The following is a 24,766-nucleotide window of genomic DNA, read 5'->3' as shown; positions in this document are numbered from 1 at the left end:
GAATGCCCTTATAAAATTCTACACAGAACTGGTTAAAACTATTCTTGTGGATTAGCAAATATTTCAAAGTTAAACGTTTGATTGCGTTTTATCTCTCGACCACCATCGATGTTCACCGAAGAATGTTGGTTCCTTCAGCAGTTGCAGATGTTCCCAGTAAGTAAACGAATACAATATTCGATTAATGTGCCACAACATTTTTGTAGGAGACTTCATTTTCGCTGAAGACTTTGTATTTTTGTCTATTAGATAAAAAAAGTGTACCGAATTTAACTCACAACTTATCAGGACGGATACTCAATAAACCAGTACAGTATTGGTTAACTAATTAGTTAACTTATGTCTGTAATTTTAGGTAAATTCAATCGCTTATTGATTTTTCGTATCGAAATAAGAAAAACTTGCGGATTTTTGATACTATGGCCACTTTTGTAATAAATGTAAAAGTAAATGGAATAAAAAGCAAATTTATGAGAACGAAATTCTCAATGAGTACATTTCAATCACAGATACTTAAATTGCAATCGTTATTAGATCATATTGACACGCCTTTTAGAATCGAAAGAAAAGAAAATCGACCACTCTGGTATATAATAATATACAAATTTTTAGTAGATCGAAGGTGACCATTTTTTATTCCAAAAACAGATTTCTAAATATTGAAATCATTTAAAGCTAACAGATTTATAATATACAAGAATTAAAGTATCATGGACCCAAATTATATAATTCTACACAAGATAAGTTAAAAATTATACTCGTTGATCACTAAACATTTATTTTAAAAGCTTTAACATTTAATTATATTTTATCACTGGACCACAACGTCGTTTATCGTGAGTGCCTTTATTTCCGGTAAACAAAGATAACATTTGACTAATTTGCCAATATATTTCTAGGAGATATCATTTTTGGTGAAGGCTTCGTAGATTCAAACCCATCTATTAGATATTACTAGTTAAGAAAAGTTGTATTTAGTGTACTGGTTTTATCTCATGACTTGTCAAAAAATCAGCACTGTACTGGTAAAATCGGGACGAACGTTCACCCCAGTAAATACGAAATTGTTTCATTTCGGATAAATACTGTACATGGTTTCTGAACACTGCAAAACTTACCGCAGAAACGCACGAGTGATACCCGGTGCCGCTGATCGTCTACAAAATCTCGATTCATGGTCTGGAAATTATCGAGGAGCATTCTCGAACGAAGAGGCACAAGAAGAATAGAGTTCGATAGCTCGATGCATGGAAAGTTTCACACATAACGAACTTGCAAAGACATCTTAAATATCCCCAGACCTACTCGGAGAAGACTGCAAAGTTTCAAAAGGCGGATTTAGACTCGCTACGTTTTTATCACTCGTGTTTTCACCGTTAGCGGAGAGGAGTCGAATAATTCTTCAGACGGCGAGTGAGGACAATATTTTATTTTATTAATTGAAAAATCAACAGACAGGATGTACATAGATATGTATAAAAAAACAAATAGTAAATAAATAATATATGTAACATCCGAGTCCAATAATAGATTTTTACAAAAATGAAAAAGATAAATGTTCCGACTTTTGTAATGACGTGTGGCAAACAGTCTTATTAACTGATTGTCGATTGGCATTATTGACGAGTTGGCATTAGTGTCGGCCCAAGCGGAAATACGCGACGGTCGACAGAGTTCGAGCAGACGGCGTACGGACATCTTGTGTTCCGTACGCTCCGCTGAACCACCACGTGCAAATTTTACATTTCAATAAACTACATCAAACCATTATCGAAATCTTTTCCATGATGGTCACTTCGAACCGGACACCAGTAACCTAGGCCACAACACCAAACGGACAAACCAATAGGAAAAAACGTGGTCGAGAAAAAATGGATGTCAATTAAGAAATCGGTATCGTTCCTTTGTTACTATCCATACCTTTCCAATACTAATAACATGTTTGCTTCTATTTCAGCAATATATTGATTGATGTACAGAGGTACATGACCGCGTGATTGACGCAGAAAATATATAAATAAAAACATAACCTACAAAGACGCATGGGACACAGAGGTAATCCAAAATTATCGGAACGATCACATAAACATCGTAAAGGATATTCAAGTAAGTGAATGTATTCAATCTCAGGCAATCTGTTCAAAAGGCAATCATGTGGGTAGGTCAGTTTTAAAATATGTTTTAAAGTATAACAATTAATTAACGCGATTGTATAAAATAATATCGCGCTACGAAGGAATGTTTCATCGGTCGCATCGAATTTCGTATTAAAAGTGTAAAATCAGATGTAGTGTAAAATTAGCAAAGCACGTGGAGAATTATACTTGTAGCCCCAAAGTGGATTAAATCAAGTACATACCGGTATATTCATATCGGTAGATCTTTGTTTCTTAATGTGTGTAGAAACACCCTCCCCCCCCCCCCTTCCACGATAAATGTGGAATTATACTTGTAGCCCCAAAGTGGCTTAAACCAAGTACATACCGGTATATTCATAGCGGTAGATCTTTGTTTCTTAATGTGTGTAGAAACACCCTCCCCCCCCCCCCCTTCCACGATAAATGTGGAATTATACTTGTAGCCCCAAAGTGGCTTAAACCAAGTACATACCGGTATATTCATATCGGTAGATCTTTGTTTCTTAATGTGTGTAGAAACACCCTCCCCCCCCCCCCTTCCACGATAAATGTGGAATTATACTTGTAGCCCCAAAGTGGCTTAAACCAAGTACATACCGGTATATTCATATCGGTAGATCTTTGTTTCTTAATGTGTGTAGAAACACCCTCCCCCCCCCCCCCTTCCACGATAAATGTGGAATTACACTTGTAGCCCCAAAGTGGATTAAATCAAGTACATACCGGCATATTCATACATCGGTAGATCTCTTTGTTTCATAATGTGTGATGAAACAGTGGTGATTTAAAATAAATCACAAGACTTGTAGCCCCAAAGTGGTTTAAATCAAGCACCCACCAATTTAGGGTTGTTATTTCTTCCAAAATATGTTGGATAGATTCTGGTGATAATAGTTAAAGTAGAATATTAAGATTCACGGTGAATCATTGAATATTATTACCTTATCTCTACGAATAGTTCAATTGACAGCTATAGTAGAGAATAACTGTATTTATGAGACGAAATAGTGCAACTTTCTGAAACAAATGTCAAGTGCTGAAAACGAGGAAATAGAAGCTTCGACTTCCAAGTCGCATAAAGGTCGAAATCCAACTAGGGACGTAGAACCTATTAGAGACAGGTCAAGCTCTAGAATACATCAGACTCGAAGTCAGACTCAATCGATAGAAATATTAGCGAAGGAAAATAAAGTAGAAGTCATAATGACGTCAATAGAATTAAGGTATTCAGGCGCGGTACAAAGACTAAAAGGAAAAATAGATAAATCCTCCGAATTAGATGAAGGACAGTATCAAACCATTAAAGAAGCATACGATTATGTCCGAAAACTCCATTACGAGTATTTAGATAACCTTACAGACATATCGAAAGCGGCCAAAATAGACGAAGAGTACGATGCAATTACAATAACAGTTAAAAATCTTAAAGCAGCATTAGATTGCCAATCCTTTCAAGATAGTAAACTAAAGGTAGAGCAAGCAACAATTAAATTTGCTAGAGATAAGTTACCGACGTTAACCATTCCCACATTTCAGGGAGATCCATCTGAATGGAAATCGTTTCAACAAGCTTTTAAGAATATAATAGGAAACAAAACGGAATATTCGAATGTCACGAAATTACTATATTTGCATCAATCATTACTCGGTCCCGCTTTAGCAGCTGTATCAGGGTTAGATATTAGCTCAGACAATTATGAAATAACGTGGAGTATTTTAGACAAGCAATACAATTTACCAAGACTTAATCTTAAAACTAGGATCAACTCACTTTGTGATTTAAAATTAATCACAAAGGAATCACATATCGAATTGAGAGATCTATTAAATAAGGTAACGGTGTGTATTAAAAACATTGAATCATTGGGTTACGCGAGAGAAATTTTAGATCCATGGGTAACATGTTTAGTTCTAAGGAAATTACCATTTAGTTTATTAAAGGACTGGGAAACATCTCTGGTTGACAGAGAAATGCCACCGTACGAGAAGTTAGAAACGTTTCTGCAGAATAGATGTAACGTATTACAATCTACTGCATCTGTAATTACGGTGAAAGAATTCCCTCATAACCGTCAACGAATCAGGAGAACTCATGTCGCGAATAAAAACCCATCAAGTAAGGTAAACGCATGTGCATTTTGTCGAAATAATCATTTCATAGGCAAATGTGATAAATTCAAAGCAAAATCCAGTTTGGAAAGAAATGAATTCGTTAAATCTAATAACATGTGTTTTAAATGTTTAAATTCATCGCATAAGATAACAAATTGCAAATCTAACTATAATTGCTTAAGGTGCAAACAAAACCATCACACTTTGTTGCATCAGGACGATACATTTAGTTCCAATAATACGGGAAGGAAGTCAATTAATGCTCATTCTACTCATTTCTCTCAAAGGGAGATAATTTTACCGACGGTACAAGTGGACATTATAACGTCCAATGGAACGGTCGTTAAGGGTCGCACATTATTAGATTCCGGCTCACAAGTCAACTATGTTACCACATCTTTCGCTAAGAAGAATAACTTCAAGTTAGAGAAAATCTCTCAAAAAATTGTAGGTATCGCTAATCAAGAAAGTAGCATTCGTCACATCACCAAGGTGACCATAAGGTCTTCAACCACTAATTACTCAACCAAAGTGTTGTGTTTGGTATTACCAGAAATTACTGGCGAAATTCCAACTGTGAAACTGGATCAACAGTTAATTTCAATACCAGCGGGAATCAAGTTATCAGATCCCCTTTGGAATAAACCGACGCCAATCGATTTATTGCTCGGCGCCGAGATTTGCGTTCATGCTATGAAAGCAGGAACCATCCAGTTAGGAAAAGGTATGCCTATCTTAAAGGATACCGAATTCGGATGGACAATAGTTGGTCCATATCCCGAAGTAAATAATGCTCCAGGGAAGAGCCACATAGGCTTAAGTCAATTAGACAGTCACATTCAAAACTTTTGGATGATCGACCAGGTTCCTATGGTAAAACATCAATCTCTTGAGGAGAAAAGATGTGAGGAACATTTCCAAGCACACACATCACGAGATAAAAACGGTAGATTTTGTGTAGCTTTACCATATAAAAATTCCCCGGTAGTATTAGGAAGTTCATTGCACATTGCGGAGAAAAGACACAAAACTTTGGAAAGACGTTTTTTAGCCAATAATAATTTAAAAATGGAATACAATAAAGTTTTAGAAGAGTACATAAATTTAGGACATATGTCAGAGTGTGAACCTCCGGAGGCACATGAGGTTCATTGTTATTTACCTCATCACGTCGTGGTTAAGGAGTCTAGCCTTACCACTAAATATCGTGTAGTTTTTGATGCGTCCGCAAAGACAACGTCCAATATCTCACTAAATAATATTTTGATGGTGGGACCTAGTGTCCAATCAGATTTGTTAAGTTTACTACTCAACTTTCGACTCCATAAATACGTGATTACTGCGGATATTAAGCAGATGTACCGACAGATTCAAATAGCAGAGAAAAACAAAAATGTACAATTAAATCATAATTCGTTATGGTGGGACGGCCCTAGTTGGTTGAAATTAGACGAATCACGATGGCCTCGAAGACCTCCTGAGATCACAATAGATCTTCCAGAGAGAAGGGTAGTCACTAACGCTACCCTTGTGAGGGAAAATAATTGGATAGATAAATATTCTCATCTTCCAAGACTCCTTCGAGTTTTATCATATGTTCGTCGGCCACTAAGGAATAAACAATTAAACGTTAAAGAAAATAACGAACCGTCCGCTTTAGAATTAAATGATGCTTTAAATAATTTGATTAGGTTATCGCAAATGGAATCATTTCCATTGGAATATCGTTTGCTGAGCAAGGGACATCCAATTCCCAGTAGCAGTAAATTAGCTAAATTGTCCCCTCTATTCCACGAGAATTTAATTTGTGTTGGAAGTAGACTTCCTCTGGGAACAACTCTATCAAAGTCACCCATTATCTTGTCAAATAAGCATAAACTTACACACATGATTGTCCGAGACGCGCACTTGAAATATATTCACTTGGGTACTCAAGCCTTACTGTCGTTATTGCGGCAGACCTATTGGCCATTGGCCGGACATAATACTGTCAAAGGAGTGGTGCGTTCATGTGTCATTTGTTTCAGAAATAAACCACTGTCACACAATAGATTAATGGGATTACTCCCGCTTGAACGTACCACTGCGAATTTTCCTTTCAGTCATGTGGGGATAGACTTCGCAGGACCTTTTCCTGTGAAGAGTGGTTGCAATAAGAATTCTAAGATAATTAAGGGTTACGTTTGTGTCTTTGTGTGTTTTTCCAGTAAGGCAGTTCACTTGGAACTTGTCGGAGACTTAACGAGTTCAAATTTCTTAAATTGTTTAAGAAGATTCGTAGCCAGACGTGGCAGGCCCAATACGATATATTCCGACAATGCTACTAATTTTGTCGGTGCAAGTCGTGAACTCGTTAATTTAGTAAAATTAATTTACGAACGTCCTCATGAGGAGAAGCTACTACGGTATGTAGCCTCCGAAGGGATTCGTTGGAAGTTTAACCCGCCAAGGGCGCCTCACATGGGAGGGCTGTGGGAAGCAGCGGTTAAATCCATGAAGATTCATTTAAACAAGGTGTTAAAGGCCACCACCTTAAATTTCGAATCATTTTGTACGGTATTGACTCAAATAGAAGCTTGCATGAATTCCCGTCCTCTTAGTCCCTTGTCTTCGGATCCACTAGACCTTTTACCCCTCACACCTGGACATTTCTTAATTGGCAGATCCTTACTCGCTCTTCCAATGGAGGTTAAATATAACACTAATGTCCATGCCAATCTGCTTCAGATACAATTGACCACAGCAGCATTTTGGAAACGTTGGTCGGCGGAATATTTACATTCTTTGCAGTTACGACACAAATGGAAGAAGGACTCGAGCAACAATCTGAGTGTGGGTCAAATGGTCCTGTTAAAGGAGGAACACATGCTGCCAACCCGATGGGTCTTGGGTCGAGTCACTAAATTGTATCCCGGACCAGATGGCAGAGTTCGAGTCGTCGACGTCTTTACTGCCAGCGGAGAGTTTCGTCGGTCCAGTCATCTAGTGGCGCCATTGCCGATTCTACCACAAGGACCACTTGACAGGAAGGAAGATCAGCAAGAGGGAGGAGAAACAGCAGCTTCAATTCCGTCAACTTCGGTAGCTTAGTTTAACCCGAAGACACTACCCCCAACTCATATTACTTATTAGATGTAATCATGAGTTTAAATCAGTCAATGTTAATAGTAGTACTCCGTAATTCACTTTAATTGTGTTGTGTGTATAATTTAAGCTATTTTCATTTTAACATTCGGCAGTATATATCTCCGAATTTAATCTAATCATTTTGTCTTTATAATATAAGACTTGTCTCATGTCATCACTCGGAAGGATTATATCCGAGTTTAAAATAAACTGTTCAAATTTGACAGTTAAAATTAGATTCATGATTTGTTAATGTTAGTCTCCAAGCCACACTTAATGGAGCATCTTAAATTATTTCATGTCTACTTAATTATAACCTGCCGGGAGTCATCCGCAGGTCTTATGTTTCTTGTTATGAAAACATAAGTTAACTCTTACTGTTTATAGTATTTATGTGAATCATAGAATAAGTAAATATTATAATACTGAACATTTCGATGTAACGTAGAGACATCTATAATCATAGTTCGCCTTCATTTCCTGCTTGTAGGAATGAATGAATGACTTTCCAATTTACTTTTAATTTAGCAATGTTTGTGCTACTTGTTGATGAAATCAAGTTAACTTAGGAGCATTACACTCACTAATCAAGTTTAGTTGATCGGTAATAGCTGATCTGTCTTGACAACTGTAACAGTGTCAACATTGTATTGTCTAAGTTAACATCAAGATGAGGAATGCTTAAGTTTTAAACCATATACAGTCCACTCTCTCTTCTTTAAAGTAAACTTATCTTGTAATGCTTATTCACAGCTTCAAAGGAGATTTCAAAAATTTTAATGTAAAGAGAAACAACATTCACCAGAGGTATACCTATAAGTTGAAATATTACTGAACCAATAAATTGATTTTATCCTCACACTGGATGAGGCAAAGGTTTCATTATTCACCCTCTATTTAATTATTTTAAGAGCTATGATTTATTGTAAACGACTCGTCAGTAATGCTGTAACTCTGTAGAATAACTGTATTGTTCAACAGTTTTCCTATGTGGGACTATGTTCCGACTTTTGTAATGACGTGTGGCAAACAGTCTTATTAACTGATTGTCGATTGGCATTATTGACGAGTTGGCATTAGTGTCGGCCCAAGCGGAAATACGCGACGGTCGACAGAGTTCGAGCAGACGGCGTACGGACAGCTTGTGTTCCGTACGCTCCGCTGAACCACCACGTGCAAATTTTACATTTCAATAAACTACATCAAACCATTATCGAAGTCTTTTCCAATAAATATAAGGAAAACAAATTAAAAAGTAAATAATAAAGGCATGACAAAATATGTAGAACATTGCATAATTAAACTATAGTATTAAAATATTTGGAAAAGGTTATAAAACAGAAAATAAGAAGAAATTGAAATTTAAAAATATAAAACAAATGAAAAAGGTAAATACAAAATAAACAAATGAAAAGGAAAAGAATGAAAGCTATAATATGATTAAATAGCACATTACATAAATAAACTAAAGTATAAAAATATTGGAAATATTGGAAAAATAGAATAGGAGAAGAAATGAATCAATCGGTCAAGATTCTCTTGATGTTAGACCTGAATTGATGTAGGGAAATACCAAATAGATCTACCTCATTCAGCTCTCCGTTAAACATACGATAAACGCGCTGCAGATAAAATATTTTTGGGAATTAGTATTGAAAGGATCGAGTGAAAAGAGTGCAACGCGTCTAGAGTACCGAACTGGGATTCTGAAATTAGCCTTATTCAGTAAATCAGAACAATCAAGGAAACCATTTATGAGCTTAAAGAAGAATATAGCATCAGTATGTCGTCGCCTGACAGAAAGATTGTCAAAAGAAAGGATTTTTAAAATGTCGGAAACAGTAGAATGGGTATAGGTAGGAAAAAGGTAGCGTAAGGATTTAATAAATTTAAGTTGAACTTTCTGAATACAATTAATATGGGATAAATAAAAAGGTGACCAGATAATTGAGGCAAATTCAAGGTGAGACCTTACAAAGTAATTTTAGTACATAAGGATCATTAAAGGGTTTTGTTGAGCGGAGTAGGAATCCAAGAGATTTAAATGCTTTGTTGGTAAAAAAGAAATATGTTAATATCTGAACGAATTCAATAAATTACTTTGAACTAGTTTTATTTTCCAAATAAACTGGGACCATAGTTGGAATTGTCAAAAATTGAGCAATTTTTTTAATTTAACTGCGACAGATGTGTGTGTGTGTGTGAGACGGGATGTGTGAAAGCAATGAAACGCAGGTTTGAAATATATATATATACATGTATTTATCAGTAAGAAATGTGACGACGAGGAGTCGTCACACAGTACACATATGAAATGAAACGAAGAGTAAGATTAGTCCGCGGTGGCAGCGGGGGCGGCGGCGGCGGCGGCAGCGGCAGCGGCGGCGGTGGCCGCCTGGGGCTTGGCCTTGCGCGGTTTGATCTTGCGCTGGGAGCGGAGGACGGCGGAGGCCTTGCGGAGGGCGGCCTTGCGCAGGTCGCGGCGGTAGGGCTGCGAGGCGAAGGCGCGCAACTTGTGCAGAGCGCGTCGGGGGCCGCCCTTCATGAGCCGCTTAGCCGAGCCCTGCGCGGGTTTGTGGCCGGCACGGCCCTTGCGCGTCCTCCACTCCACGCCGAAGCCCTTCTTGTCGCGACTGGCGGCCACGCACAGCGTCTTGCGGTGCACCAGCCCGTTGTAGCGGAACGAGTTCAGGTTCGTCAGATTGTGCGGCTCGCGGCTGAACGGCTTGTCCACGTTGCGCCGCTTCATCAGAAACGCGTGGTTGTTGCGGATCACCATCCAGGAGAGGTGCGCCGACATCTTCGTACGATTGTGTGGTTTCTTTAGGTTCTGCGGACGAGCGACGTTTTCGCGACACGTGCTTCGGCGGCCGCGACGGAGAGAAAGACCATAGACACGGCCGCTCCTCGCTCGACTCCTTTCGACGCCGTCTTCGGAACTCCTCTTTTACAAGATTCCACTTGGCTCGGAATTCGAAAACGCGCGACAGCAAATTACAATCAATCAAAAGTTAATTGTAGTGTAAGACAGGGAAGGTGTGTAGTTTGAAAGAGGATCGTTTATTTGCGTTCAATTGGTACAATTAGCTTGATAGCTAAAATATATATAAATAAATAAATAAATGGTTATTGTATGTACGGAGAGGTTTCTTCGGAGAAGTGATCTGTTTGAACTCCAGAGGCTCACTCTGCCAGTGGAGGTTGCTGCGTTGCTTTATATATGGAAGTTCTAAGCGTGGCGTGTGCAAAAGATCTCTTTGTTCTCCAGGGCACGTGTTCTCAGGGCGAGAGTTTTATAGCTTTGGGGTCAAAGCCAGGACGATGTCCGTAAGAGAATGGGGTCATACGTTTCCTTTGTTTTCAAGACACGTGTATACGAAGCACGTGTCGAACTATTTTCGAGGCGCGTGTTTTATAGGTTCAAGCGCCACACATGAATGCTTTTTCTTTGTTTCCACGAACACGTGTAAATGATTGCCACGAGTAAACGATTTTCAGGATATGTGTCGCAGTGGCCTGGTGAGATCATTGTTTGTTGTACTATATGCCTACAGTAGTTTGCTTAAAAAAATATATTATATATATATATATATATATATATATATATATATATATATATATATATATATATATATATATATATATGTATATAGTCGGGGAGGTTCCTGACTGCAAGTCGTCTTCGTTGATAACAGCTTCCTCGTCGTATCACGGTTGAGGTTTCTCCGGAAACAGCGTGAGGAATGCAGGGGAAGTTGTGCTGGAACTCAGGGGAGGGAGTGATGCTACACTCGACCTCGCAGCGGTTCTTCAGCACTGATGGTGATGGATCTCTGGGCCCCGTCTCCCCCTGGAGACGTGCACAGGAGAGATATTTCTTCGGCGGTGGATGGTGGGTAAGAGAGCGCGCTCCACATGCGCGCGCGCCTATAAGGCTTTTCCCTGGGTGGCCTCTCGAAATAAGGGGCGAGTGTTGCCCTATGGGACGATGGGAAAACGTCGCGTTATGGTGCGTACGCACCAAGCCAACGAACGGCCCACAGGCCAACTTTTAAAACCAGTAGCGTACAAAATATCGAAATAAAAATTAAATTTAAAAATTGAAATTAAATATTAAAATTAAAACTATTATTATTATATTAAAATTAAATTCAAGTATCAAAATAAAATTATAATCATTATATTAAAATTAAAATTAAATATTGAAAGTTAAAACAGAACATGCACAATTTAAATAAATTTTCGAGATTGACCTAAAATTAGATCATCAACAATCACATACAGGTAATCCTCGACTTTTGTTTGTCGAAGATGTTTTGACTTACGAAGATACGCACTAAGATCGAAAAAAAATCAAAGAATTATTATTTTTACTTCCCCGTAATGCGCAGTTACTGAGAATATATCATGTATTAGTATGGGTGATCCAACGATTTTTGCTAACCCGGGGTGTTGTCGGTCACATCAAACGGATTTTTTTATTCTTCAATTGTTTCTCTCGTCGAAATAAATCAAGTAATTAAATCATTTCAGAGGTAAAATTTATCGGATAATGTGTGATTATTAATTTTATTTCGACGAAAGAAAAAAAACCCTTTGACAAATCACCGACATCCGACACCGCTTTTTTTTATGAATTTGTAAGACAGGGAAGGTATGTTGACCGTATCCCGGTCTAACGAAACACGTGTTGTGTAGTTTGAAAGAGGATCGCTTATTTTTGTTCAATTTGGTACAATGGTTATTGTATGTACGAAGAGGTTTCTTCGGAGAAGTGATCTGTTTGAACTCCAGAGGCTCACTCTGCCGGTGGAGGTTGCTGCGTTGCTTTATAAACGTTTTGGGTTGAAGTGTGTCGTGTGCACATCTTTTGTTCTTGGTAATCGCGCTGCCCTAGTTATGCTGCGAGCGTGGTTTTATGGGTTCATACGCCTGGACGTAGTTCGTGGTTTTTATGGGTTCAGTGTGTTCTTCCTTTGTTTCCCAGACACGTGTATAGAAACACGTGTACAGACTCCAGGGATGTTCAACTCGAGAGCACCCCGGAAGTCGGTTTTGTAGAAGCTCGTGGTAAGCGTGGGCGGGGCTGGTTTCCTCAAGGTGCCTTCCTTCGTCGTCGGTGGTCTGGTCTCTGCTGATGTCGGCTGCTCTGCTATGTCCCTTTCTCCTTCGTAATGTGCGTGGGATGCGTGATGTGGAAAAAGGGGGGAAATTGTAATAATGAAAACAGGTTGTAATTCTGTTTGTATGGTGACTGTATTTTATATATATATTTATATACAGAGATCAAGCAGAGGGGGGGGGGGGGGGGGAGTCCGTCGTGAAATTAGCGCGCACGTGTTCGAGAGGTTATGATAACCTCACTCCTCACGTGACTACGTGATCTGACTTCGACGAAGAAAGACCAGGATTTCCTCACTTCTCACCGGACGTATACTGAAGCTGTACTTCCAGTATCGTCTGCCGATCCAGGCTGAGCTGATCGGGACTCGGTGGTGGGAACAAACTCGGTAGCGAACAGAGATGTTCACTCGACCGAAGCGGAAAACGAATAGGAGGCGGGGACGCGCGCTCGGCGCCGATCTCCCTCCAAAACGGCTCCTTTGGTCGTAACGCCACGAAAGCTGACCATGAAGACTTGGTCGGAACAACACGTGTCGACCTTTTGACGAGGCGAGCGTGTGCCATGCGTTAATTACTTTCCTGGATATGTGTCGCAGTGACCTGATGAGATCATTTCAGTTGTACTATATGCCTACAAATTGTTTTTTTTTTATCGATCATCCAAGTGCAAATACAGTAACATCTCGTGACGACCTTAACAATATTTTTTTTCGCTCGTACGCAGAGAAATTATAATATTTCTCTGGTTTTAAATGCGGTATCGTCGTAATTCAAAACATTGTTGTAATTCAAAACATCAACGATGATCTAATTTTAGCTCAATCTCGCTCTTTAGCTTGATTTTGATATTTAATTTCAATTTTAAAATTTAATTTTTATTTCGATATTTTGTACGCTACTGCTGGTTAAAAAGTTGGCCCAAAATCGTCGTTGGTTTAGTCCGTAAGCACCATTACAATATGATCGATCGATCGAAGAGTTGATGTGGTTTCAAAAACGACAAACGGAACGAAACGAAACGTGGCGAACTGGCAACACCCAGTCGACGTTTTCGGTCCGATAGTTGAGTGAAGTGAGAGTGGGAGTGCGAGTGTAGGTGTGGGTGTGAATGCGAGGCCAGTGTCAGTGTCAGTGCCAGTGCCAGTGCCAGTGCCAGTGTGAATGCGTGCGCGCGCGCCCTCTCCTCTCCTCTCCTCTCCTCTCCTCTCCTCTCTACGATTCTTTTCCCGCCATCTTTCGATTCGTATTTCTAATTTCGATTCACCGTGTTCGCTTTCTCCACGATTCAATTGATCGGGAAACATTTCTCTATTCGAATAGGAGACGTGTCCCCAGCATGCGTACACGCGTCATTAAATGAGACACAATGAGTTTGTTTTGACAGTTTGCGAATTGTGCGCCAAATCACATTTCCAAGTATTACACATAGATCGCACCACCCACCACCCACCACCCACCACCCACCACCCACCGCAACTTTGCCTCTTCGTCTGCGTTTGCATCTCCGGTGAATGTTGTTCTCGTTTTATAATTTACAGTCGCGATGTCTGCGAAATCGGAGAAATTGAATAACATCAAAATTAACATAAAATGCATCGTCGTGTCCAACTCGCTTCGGATGACGGTAGAAGATCTCAGTCGAGAATATCGCCAAGTCGAAGGACGAAATTTATCCGTTCACGAATTCGGCTATTCCAATTTGTTGGATTTCTTAAAGCGAGAGTGCACCGACATCATACGGGTGAGAACTTAATTAACTAAAAATTAGTTGCTTGTACTTTTTCTATAGACGTGTGTTGTTATTTGTTTCGACTTTCAGCTCCAGAGCGTGGGAACGTCGTACGTCATATGTCCAATCATAACGAAAGAAATCGAAAATTTAAACTCGTTAATCGAGAAACAAAAGTTGCCTGCAAATGTGCTTTCGAGGTTAGTCTCCGCTCACTTTTTCACTTTTTGCCATGAAATAGTATGTGATTCCATTTCGTTTCTTTTAACGCGTTTCGCGTGTGTTTTAGAAATTATAGAAGAAATACCTCCAACGTTGCCGTAGGAAAACGCTCCTCCATTATATCGGACAAAAGTAATACTGCGGCTTTTAAAAATGCCACTCTGATGAATAACGAGTGCACGAATGGTATGTGTAAATTTAAATACATGTGATATTATATTATACATACATATGCATATGGAAGGTGAGGCGAAAAGAAATGACATTTTTTTGTTTTGTATATCCTTGTAAAACTATCACTACACTCGTTACCTGACGACGATAAAGAATCGTTGGGTGAAAGACTTTTTCTTAGACGATAACGATTTCAGTTTTTCAAGTTTACGCCACCGAGAAGCTATCTATTTTTGTCAAGTAGCTGGAGGACAGTTTCGTTCCTCGCGTGTGTGACCCTAAAAAGGGTCTCCGGTATGTGTTTGGTGGCATTTTAGTGGGGAGTCGTCGTGTATTATTAAAATCTGACCAGACTTGCAACTCATTTTGTGCATTGTGCTCGATTAGCGGGATTAAACAAAGTTTAAAGGTTAACGTCAAATGAATCAAGTTAGAGCATTCACTTCATAATTCATTTTTTGACTTTGATGACGATGAATTTTACAAGAGGAATCGAAAAATTATATAATCCATGAATCATTTGAAAGTCGTTTACTTTCGCTTCACTTTCTAATGTCTGTATGGGTAAAATTTAGTGCGGTCAAATATTTCTCAAACCTTGAAATCTTTGTATGTCACAGTCAAGGAGAATTATATCAATTCACAAAACGTCCCTAAAAAAAACTATAAACTTGTCGAATTGAAAAATGAGCTTCACCAAAACCTAAAAATGCTCATAAAGGATCATCGGGAATTATGGTTGTCCCAATTGAACGATGAGTATTACAAGAAATTTGGACGACATCTAGAATATCAGAAATTGGGATACGTCAACGTCGTAGCCCTTTGCAGAAGTATGCCACATGTTTTCAATATTCAGAGACCCGATGATTATGGAGACTGGAAGCTGTATGACAGAGATTCGAACTTGCAACATGACTTCCAACGAGCACCTGAAAAAGTCGACATACCAGAGACCTCGACTCTTGTTAGCTTAGAAGCAAAAATTTTTGGCTTGAATGCTCTGCCCGGCATATCTCTGGTTTCTATTTTATTTTATTCATAGTGACGACAGTAAGTTTAATACGGTGCTGATTTTCGACGACGATTTTCTCATTTTCAGGATCCTTCGTTGTGTCCAGAGGAATGTATAGATAACGAATTTCAAATCCGACGAGCGTCAAGTCCTTCAGTTAATTCTGAAATCCTTGTTTCGATATCTGAAGTGGTCGATCCCTCTCATTTTTGGTTCCATATAGTGGCCGATGAACACAGTTTAGCTTTAGAAAAGTTGATGAACTCTATGGAGTAAGTGGAGTGAAATCATGAATCGTATCGATTGAACGAAATGAAATAACGTCAAGTTTGTTTGCAGCGTACTATACAGGTCCAGCGAATCGTATAAGATGGTGAGGGCACAAATGAAAACTGGGACACACTGCGCCGTACCTTTTGAAGGGCTTTACCATCGTGCTGAGATAATAGCTAACGTTGATCTTGAAGTGGTGAAAGTGAGTACATTTAAACGACTTGTTGTACAATATCGATTGTACGTTGGGAGCAAATATTATAAATTTATTTTCCAGGTGAGATACATTGACTACGGTACTATATTAAACGTTTTCTGTAAAGACGTAAGGCTTTTGTTGAAAAAATTCTGTGAACTACCTGTACAAGCAATGAGGGGTCGATTATCTGGAGTTTCACCGGTTCATGAATTGTGGTCATCGGCAGCCAGAAGACGATTTTTCGGTCTCGTAAACGGCATACCCCTTGCGGCCAAAGTTTCCAGTACGCATGATAATGTAAATATGTTGCAATAATTCGACACTTGCATATAAAGTGTAATAAGATTTAATATGACAATATCTTACGTCAAATTTTTTTCAGAACATATCTTGTTTAGGATTAATGAATACTTCATCGGGTTCCAAAGACGTTATTATTGCCAAAGTATTATATTTTGAAGGATTGGCAAATTTAGATTCTTCCACTGACAAATATTGGACTTATGTAAGTAATAGTCATTTTGAGTGTTGACACGATGGCAGTCATCTCATTGATATTATTGTTAATTATGAGATTTTGATCACTGCAAATAGAAAGGAATCTCATTTTTTTTAAGTAATGACTATTATTCCTCGTTTTAGTTAATTGGCAGTAGGCAAACTCCGAATCTCGATTCCTATCAGACCGATAGAAATCGTGTATTTATTTTCGTCATACTGCCAAGTAGACTATGTAGATTGAAATCAATTTTTTTTGATACTTGCGTATACATATATATTATTTTATATGTATGTATGTCCAAATATAATATATTGTTAAAATTTTGTGATGCAAGATTGCAATAAAAATATTTTACACTTATTTTTTAATTTTATTTTATTATTTATTTAGATTAAGATTAATCACCAACAAAACTTTTATAATTATAATATAATGCTAAATTTTCGTCTCCGTGGAATAAAATGTGGGTTTCGTTTTACATTATTATCATATCATCATATATATAAAGACGGTAATCTGTGTGTGTATGTGTTTGTGTGTGTCCTAACGCTCGCCGAACATAATGAATGAATCGATAAATTGATTTTTCGTCGAGACGACTGCCGAGACTCGAACCAGTCATCACAAAATAGCCTCATATAGGTCCAAACTGAGGTAATGGTCACGAACATCACGCCAAAACCAATTCTTCATTTCGCCTTTTTTTTTTAAACATTAATTGAAATATTCCTTCTTGCCATATAAAAATACGTAATTATAATAATTTTTTTTTAGCGAGGTTTTGAACCATATTTTTTTGTTTTCATATAAAACAATTAAATATACATATTCTATCCTTTTACTGCAATTACGATCAACTGCATGACTTTTTTTGATGATTTACTGTGCTGATTTCGATCTGGGTAATCAACTGTTTTCAAATTTAGGTAACAATATCTATGTACATATGTATTATGGGTCTGGGTCACTGCATCGAAAGCCGAAAGATCGAAAAGAATGTATGCATGATAAATGGTACTGTATGGTAATACTACCCGCTCTTCATACATACATACATATGTATGCAGGGTAAACGAACTATTTCACATATTGTCATAAAAATCGCGAAAAATCTTGCTTTTTCGACATTCAATCAAGTCAATTTCGATGCAGTGACGGCCACCGATGTATTACATATATAATATATGATATTATGGAGAATTGATTAATTTTGCGTAGATCGTGGTTGAATCAGTGTTTTTTGTCGTGACTTTTAGAAATGAAAGAATCAATTATTATCTTCTCGACTTACCGATGAACATCTGCATATCGCGATTTGAATTTGTATTTCATTATTATTTATGAATACATAATTTTAGGTTACGCAGTGTCATGGATTGTTTTTTAAAATGTTAAATGAAAAAAAAATTGTTAGAAGTTTATATATTATACCTACTACATATGTATCCATGTATTAATCAATTGGGTGAATTCAAATTTTAGTTTGATTTGTAAGTTTGTGTAAAAAAGCATTGACACATTTGAAAATTCTCCCTAATGTACCAGTTTTAATTGCCTTTCAATGGTACATAAACAATAAACACATCGCATTCATGAGAAAATGCAAACATTTGTGGAGAAAATTGTGTACATTCAGTAATATACATATTACACCGAGTTTGTTTTATATATGTACATATTGTGTTTGATAAGTAATTTTTTTGTTCCCTCTTTGCGTAAAAACAAAACTAAATGTGTCTATCCATAGATACATCGTTACATATTATATTTAGATATTGATAAAGGGTAATTTTTTTTAAATGATTTACATAAATAGCAACATTATTAACGACAAAGTATTATGAATATCCATTTATTATACACATAGTAAGTACATGCATATGTATGTACGTGTATATTACTCGGTGTGCTTTCAGCAATTGCTATTTTATTTCCAATAAATACATTATTTTACCTTAAAAATGACATAATTTTGTTTTAGAAAGAACATCAATATTTACTTCCAACATTTGAGGACCTGGAAACAGGGTGCGCTCCGAATTTTACAGCATTAGAAGATGCGGAAGAACTGGACTTAATATTTAAAAAGTCTGTTGGTTTATCGAGAGATAGTGAAGATAATTTTTCCGTTGCAAAAAAAGACGACATTAAACCAATCGATATTAGTAAATCTTTTTCATTATTGAAAACATCTGAAAGTAAATATCCCAAAGAGTCCATAGAGGATCAAAAATTGATTAATAGTCTGATAAAACCAATAGATATTTCTCATAAATCTGACAATGAACAATTTGAAAATCATGACGCGGACAATCTGTCTAATGACGACGAAATCAATGTAATACCTTCCACAACGAATAACAATTATGATTCAAGAAATAGTTTACATCCTATTAGTAGTCATTCGTACAACAATGCTTGGAACGAAATTAAATATCCGCCACCGCCGCCGCCGCCACCACTATATTATTACCCTCCACCAAATTTTGGAAATATATGGACACCTGGATCACATCACTATGGACCACCTCAACACTACAATGTGTATCAGAATTATTGGAGTCCACATTCTCCATCTTGCATTTCATATCCACCTCCAGAATTTCACATCCCCCAATATAGCCCATTTTCAGCGCATACTTATTGCCACGTTGAACAGAATTATCCGGCAAGTGATGATCATTCGGGCTCAAATTATTTCTCGAGTCCATCCGAGTCTGTTATAGAACCTTCGCCTATTCAGGATCTTAAAGTTAATGATTCAAAACCGTCGGCTAGGCGTAACTCGACTTTCAAACAATTAAATACAGAAAATAAATTACTACTCGTTGGCAGAGAATGTAAGTTTTATGTGTTGATTATTATTTTTCGTGTAGAGGTGATTTCGTGTAGTCTTATGTTAGTTTTGTTTTGACAGTGGTAGGTGGATGCAACTTGGAAATTTGGCAATTGAAATGTGTGGACAATGATGAAACCAATCCTTTCATTATAGTCGAACAGTATGCCACTATATTTTTACAACCCACGGGAAAAGAAGAATTGCTTAGCAAAATTTATTCCAACGTTATTGCATTGAACATCACATTTATGCGGCATCGTGAATTACTCGACATTGTGAGGTAATCCGAGTCTGAATATTTTTTATTTTCAATTGACTGATGACGTGTTGAATACATTTATTTGTTTTGTTCTCAGTGATATAACACAACAGGGAAATTCGAATCTATCAATAGGAGAAGGAATCTTGATAAATTCACTGACAAAAGATTGTCCAAATTCTGGTGGATATTTTGCTCTTTTGCCATTGGATAATGTCGTAGATGTGTCATTTCAATATAGTGACAAGTAAGTCATTAAATCAATACAAATCGCGACAAGCTTTAATTCTTTGGCTGCCAGACAATATTGCCGTTTATTATATTATCATTTCTATTTATTTTTAGTTTAACAAAAGATATATGTACATAGTTTTCAATATAAAACGCCCTCCCTCGTTCTGACAGGTAATTTGAATGGTACAACTATTTTATCGAAAAATATCTTATTCTTTTTTTGGTTTTCTAACAGGGGCGTCATTTGGGGGGTTGGCTGGGGTGGACAGCCGCCCCCCCACCCCTCTAGATTTGAACGGGACTATCCACGTGGTTTAATGTATTATTATGAATTTTAATTAAATTACTAAACCAATAAAAATAGAATAGTTAAATTCTTTAGAACACTGTCAGGTATAAGAAAAATAATGTTAACTCCCAAATATATTTTATATTGCTTTGAAAGATATTTGTACTATTAATTTTATTGATAAAAAAAAAAAAATGTTTAAAAGAAATAGTTAAAATTCATATACACTCATTAAACTCGACCCCAACCCTAGAAAGTTATTCCTTACTGCTCAAAAATTTTGCCCTCCCCCTGGGAAAAGCTGAAATGACGCCCCTGTCTTCTGACATCATTGGTAACGTACTCGGCAGTCAAAGGGTTGAAGTTTACTATGTGCATATGTTCTAACAGAACTAGCATAGAGAGGAAGTATCCAAGTCAAAGTATTTTGTGTCATAACTATTATTCATTGTATTTTATTATTATTTTTGCAGCCTGAAAGTCAAATTGGGGCATATTATCAAGGATATGTTAACAATAATTAAGGCGTATGTTTGAAATCAAGGCAGCTGAATTTATTATCAGCGAATTTAATTCACACAGAAATTTGTGTGAATTGATCACACACACGTTCAAGTCTTAAAATTTTAGTATGTACATAGACATACATGTATGTGTTATTTTTTGTAGGGTGGCCTGTGATAAAATGATATTATTATAAATACTATGTACATATGTATGTACATTCAACCTCATTTTAAAAATTGGGTTTACTCAAAGGGTACTATTTTTAAGATGTTGCCTTCAAACAAAGTACAAATAGTTGTTTTTAATACTTAAGAAAACTAATTTCCCTATTGTGTGCATATATTGATTCTGGTTAGGGTAATTAAGTTTGTTCTCAAAAGCTTTATTTGAAGTTAATGCTACTGTAAGTACATGTGTAAGTGCTCTTTTTTTCTTTATTTTTGTTCGAGTATAAAGGATGTATTTTATTTTCTCAATTTGTTTTATCATAGATTCATTATATCAGGTCAGTCCATAAGTTCGAGCGCATTTTCAACGTGCAAACGGGATTCGCGATGACTCATTACTAAACCAAAAAGATTTCGAACCTGTCGAAATTTGTCATCGCTTGACTAATGTATTAGTCAAGTCATAAAAATGAATATCGATATTCAATACAAACATGCTGTTTTATACTTTTTATTTTCGTGCAGCGATAAAAATTAATAGTGTATGTACATGGTGAAAATACTATCAGTGTAATGGCTTAAAAATTTTAATGTTGGAAAAAGCAGCATTTATGATGAATCCCGTCCAGGTCAAATCTTGTGGAGTCAGAGCCACAATTAACAGTGGATCAGATCGCAGAAGGGATGGATTCATCTTTCGTCATTTTTCACTTAAACATTTCCTGAAAATGCGCACGAACTTATGGACTGACCTGATATATTGGTTTTTGAAACTGCTGGCTATATGTATATGTATATGTGGTGAATATTTGTTATTTTGATATAATAAATCGAACTTCGATTGTTTCTACATTTATTTTTCATATTTTCGTAGAGATGTAATTTTTTAAATTGATAAAAGTATACAAAGACTTATGTAGTTTGTGTTTAGTTCAATCATCTACATTATTTATTGCCTCTAGTATGTCAGCAATCATATCAGAAGTCATCATGCTTCGGTTGTGCAATTTGAACGACATCTGATTGCATTGGCGTATGAGTCGTGCTGCGGCATACGTAGCAATCGCAGCCTTGAACATGGGTCCTCGGGAGTATGATTTTGATTCTGGAATCTTTTTAATTGCCCAAAAGTAGTATGTAGCCACGGCGCCGGCCAACATGTGTCCTTGGCCAGCAGAACGGCGTGCAGAGCCGCCGTGAGTTAGGGTCCATGTCGACTCTGGATTTGTAGAAATGCCGACATCCGTGCAACCCTTTCTCAAGATATATATGTTTTCGCCGAATTTGACCGAATCGATGTTTATAGTTGAGCTTGATGTTGGAGTTTTCATAAGTTCATACAATTTGTCGAATTCCATCGCGTTGGGAACGATTATAACACCTGGATAGGTGAATTGAGCGAGACTGTTGATAATTGTCGGCGTTAAGAAGTACAAGTCAAAGTCGATTATCAATGGCTTCTTTTCAGCCTTGCAATGTTGGATAACTTTAGGGATAACTGTGTTCAGACTGTGAGCATCTTTATCCAATCCAGGACCCAACACTACTATGTCGACCTTTGTAAGGAGGGAAATTACTCTGTCAACAGCCGTGTTCAAGATGGGATATACTGTTATGTCTGGACTATATGATTTAATGGTGTCTCCGTAGGGGCCCGTGCAAAAAATTTGTACTGCATCGATTCCAATCTATAAAAATTTAAATAGCATATTGTAATATATATGTATGTAAATTATTATGATATTTATTTTGTTAATGGGCTATGAGAAATATTTGTCTTTAGAAATTAAAAAATATACCCATTATGTCAAGGAAAAAATGAAACAACGTGTTATTATTAGAGTGGAACACTAAAGACATGCGGGAGAGAAAGGCTTTTTGCCATTGATTTAGTGAAAATGTCGTAAAAAACGATCAGGTTAAAAAAAAAAAGACGAAATCAGATTATTCAAATGATATGTTAGGTTAATTGGGATAGATTTGATCAAAAATCATAATAATAATAATTAATCACATTAACTTCTTTAATTATTATTATATAATGCCATGTATATCTGTTAATCTCAGTGGTGTCACCCTAATGATTTCCAGAAACCCATTGTTAAAATCAAAAGTTTCCGGAAACTCGTTAGAAATCTAAAAAAATTCGTATAATTTTTGTCAAAAATTATACAAATTATTCCGTTGTTCCAAAATTGGGGTGACACCACTGGCTAATCTGTATACATACATACATACATATGTAATAACGGTCTCCAAACATTTTAGGACAGGGCTCAAAGAATAGAATAAGAATACATATACCAGAATTTATTTGTGGACCATAATTTGGAGATATGTATAATGTAATGTTATACCAATTCATTAATAGTAATGTGTAATATTGGAGATAAAGCTTTTTTTCAATGTTTTTGGACAGAATAAAGTCTTCCAAGTATTTATAATTGTATGTACGAGTATATGTAAATGTTATGAGTCACCTTGAGGGCAGTAACGGCGGTGAAATAAGCCGCCCCTGAAGTTTCAGCAGCTCCACCGATAACCCCCAAAGTACCCGAGTATCCTTTCATGTTTTGATCGTCCTTGGGCATCAATATCTCTGTCCATCCACTGACTGCATCGGTTTCCGAATATTCGGCACTCATACATCCCGGATATCTGTTGTATGCACGTACCACACCAAATTCACATTTTATGCTTTTCGTCAACATCAACGCCACCACTAAAATTCGTACTTGCAGCATTTTATGTCTATTCAAAACTTTACATAAAAAATTCTGAATTTTGTGAATTCAATTCGTCAATTTGAAGACAGTACCTATGTATAGTGTATGAAAATCAAATCTCTGAATGGCGACCCCGAGATAAACCAAGATAAAATAAATTAATGCGTTACTGTGCTGTTTTCTTTGAAATTAGACAATACACGTTCGATATTAAAAATTACATGATTTATATAATCTACATAATATATAATTTCGAAAGAGACTCTAAATTTTAATTTAAGTAGTGGCGGATCGAGTATATGTTATCGTTTTTTATACATGCCTTTCAGTATATGGTTTTTCATTAGGATTTTACAAAACCATTTTTTTTATGTATTTGAAACACTAAAGTTTTTGGAATAAAATAGGTACTATTTTAAAATACTATGTAATATATAGGTATTAATTTCATTTATTCTTGGCTTACGAACGTATTGTGGACAGTGATAATAATTTGTAAGTAGTAAATTTTGGCAGAAAAGTCCCCAAGCGCGGGCTTATTTTCATGTACATATGATAAACCGCCGCTGGATGGAAGTTTTGGTTCGTAGAATCCGTGACGTAATCGTAAAAATTAAATTTTCTATGACGACGATTTCGATTCCGTTTTCGATCAGCTCTGATTCTGGATTCTTTTTTCGTTTCCGGATACACACCTTTTTTCATTTCCGTATTCAGATTCCTTTTTTAGTTGAGGTTCAGTATTCAGATTCCGGTTGAGGTAAAAATATTTAAAAAGTTTATCAGTATAAAATTTATAATTTCTATTACATGTAAAAAAAATTCAGTGTGGTTTGGTTAGCGGTTTGGAGGATAACTGAATCCTAGAACTTAAAGGAAACCTATAAGGGGAGGTACCATTTCCGGTCAACTTAAAAGTTTACATCGTTTCGATAAGAATTTCAGTAAGCGAAGTTTCTGTTCGATAGGACTAATGGTGTTCAAAATATTCGCCGACACACACATATTTTCTAGATCATGAAAACGTGATCAGTGATCGATTCAGAGTTCGAATCGGTCAGAATCTCAAGTTGGAATTATTGCATAATCACAAAGCATAATCACTAGAGGTAGGACCGGAAGCATGCTTTT

The 24,766-nt window shown here is 36.8% G+C and overlaps 5 protein-coding genes across 6 annotated transcripts in view; 3 read left to right on the top strand and 2 right to left on the bottom strand.

Moving 5' to 3' along the window:
- The window catches only part of LOC143919699 (uncharacterized), a 492,686-nt gene that overhangs the window by 111,136 nt on the left and 356,784 nt on the right, over positions 1-24,766 (top strand). The window lies entirely within an intron of this gene.
- Positions 1,409-10,290, bottom strand: RpL28 (ribosomal protein L28). The gene is made up of 2 exons (XM_077442157.1): positions 8,611-10,290; positions 1,409-1,557 (listed from the first exon to the last, which is right to left on the bottom strand). The coding sequence occupies exon 1, from the start codon at positions 10,174-10,176 to the stop codon at positions 9,709-9,711; it is 468 nt and encodes a 155-aa protein (XP_077298283.1). The 5' UTR covers positions 10,177-10,290; the 3' UTR covers positions 1,409-1,557; positions 8,611-9,708.
- LOC143919698 (uncharacterized) overlaps positions 1,671-24,766 on the top strand; it is a 94,726-nt gene continuing 71,630 nt past the window's right edge. The window contains exons 1-2 of one of the 2 annotated variants that reach the window (XM_077442152.1): positions 1,671-2,375; positions 2,499-8,631. In XM_077442152.1, coding sequence (XP_077298278.1) covers positions 3,165-7,340 — 4,176 coding nt within the window. In that variant the 5' untranslated portion in view covers positions 1,671-2,375; positions 2,499-3,164 and the 3' untranslated portion in view covers positions 7,341-8,631. Of the gene's footprint in view, positions 8,632-24,766 lie in introns of both variants that reach the window. The other variant, XM_077442151.1, reaches the window with a different exon arrangement.
- LOC143920365 (uncharacterized) lies at positions 13,516-21,822 on the top strand. Its single transcript, XM_077443237.1, has 12 exons — positions 13,516-14,241; positions 14,320-14,429; positions 14,519-14,637; positions 15,246-15,646; positions 15,728-15,912; positions 15,980-16,115; positions 16,191-16,409; positions 16,495-16,617; positions 18,596-19,454; positions 19,532-19,733; positions 19,810-19,959; positions 20,709-21,822. Exons 1-12 carry the CDS (start codon positions 14,044-14,046, stop codon positions 20,770-20,772), a joined length of 2,766 nt encoding a protein of 921 aa, XP_077299363.1. The 5' UTR covers positions 13,516-14,043; the 3' UTR covers positions 20,773-21,822.
- On the bottom strand, positions 21,696-23,837 carry LOC143920366 (ATP-dependent (S)-NAD(P)H-hydrate dehydratase-like). The gene is made up of 2 exons (XM_077443238.1): positions 23,390-23,837; positions 21,696-22,597 (listed from the first exon to the last, which is right to left on the bottom strand). The coding sequence occupies exons 1-2, from the start codon at positions 23,651-23,653 to the stop codon at positions 21,842-21,844; spliced, it is 1,020 nt and encodes a 339-aa protein (XP_077299364.1). The 5' UTR covers positions 23,654-23,837; the 3' UTR covers positions 21,696-21,841.

This window comes from Arctopsyche grandis, chromosome 12, assembly GCF_051622035.1.
Source record: "Arctopsyche grandis isolate Sample6627 chromosome 12, ASM5162203v2, whole genome shotgun sequence".
NCBI classification, from domain to species: domain Eukaryota; kingdom Metazoa; phylum Arthropoda; class Insecta; order Trichoptera; family Hydropsychidae; genus Arctopsyche; species Arctopsyche grandis.
The sequence above is the reverse complement of the archived record's forward strand: the minus strand, read 5'-3'. Positions and strand labels throughout refer to the sequence as shown.

What these genes read in the sequence shown, in the direction of transcription:
- LOC143920366 (XM_077443238.1), bottom strand. Translation starts at nt 23,653, where the DNA reads ATGCTGCAAGTACGAATTTTAGTGGTGGCGTTGATGTTGACGAAAAGC. An exon ending in CCGCCGTTACTGCCCTCAAG is followed by an intron (nt 22,598 to 23,389) that starts GTGACTCATAAC and finishes AAATTTTTATAG; the next exon opens with ATTGGAATCGATGCAGTACA.
- RpL28 (XM_077442157.1), bottom strand. Translation starts at nt 10,176, where the DNA reads ATGTCGGCGCACCTCTCCTGGATGGTGATCCGCAACAACCACGCGTTT.
- LOC143920365 (XM_077443237.1), top strand. Translation starts at nt 14,044, where the DNA reads ATGTCTGCGAAATCGGAGAAATTGAATAACATCAAAATTAACATAAAA. An exon ending in CTCTGCCCGGCATATCTCTG is followed by an intron (nt 15,647 to 15,727) that starts GTTTCTATTTTA and finishes TCTCATTTTCAG; the next exon opens with GATCCTTCGTTGTGTCCAGA. An exon ending in TTTCCAGTACGCATGATAAT is followed by an intron (nt 16,410 to 16,494) that starts GTAAATATGTTG and finishes AATTTTTTTCAG; the next exon opens with AACATATCTTGTTTAGGATT.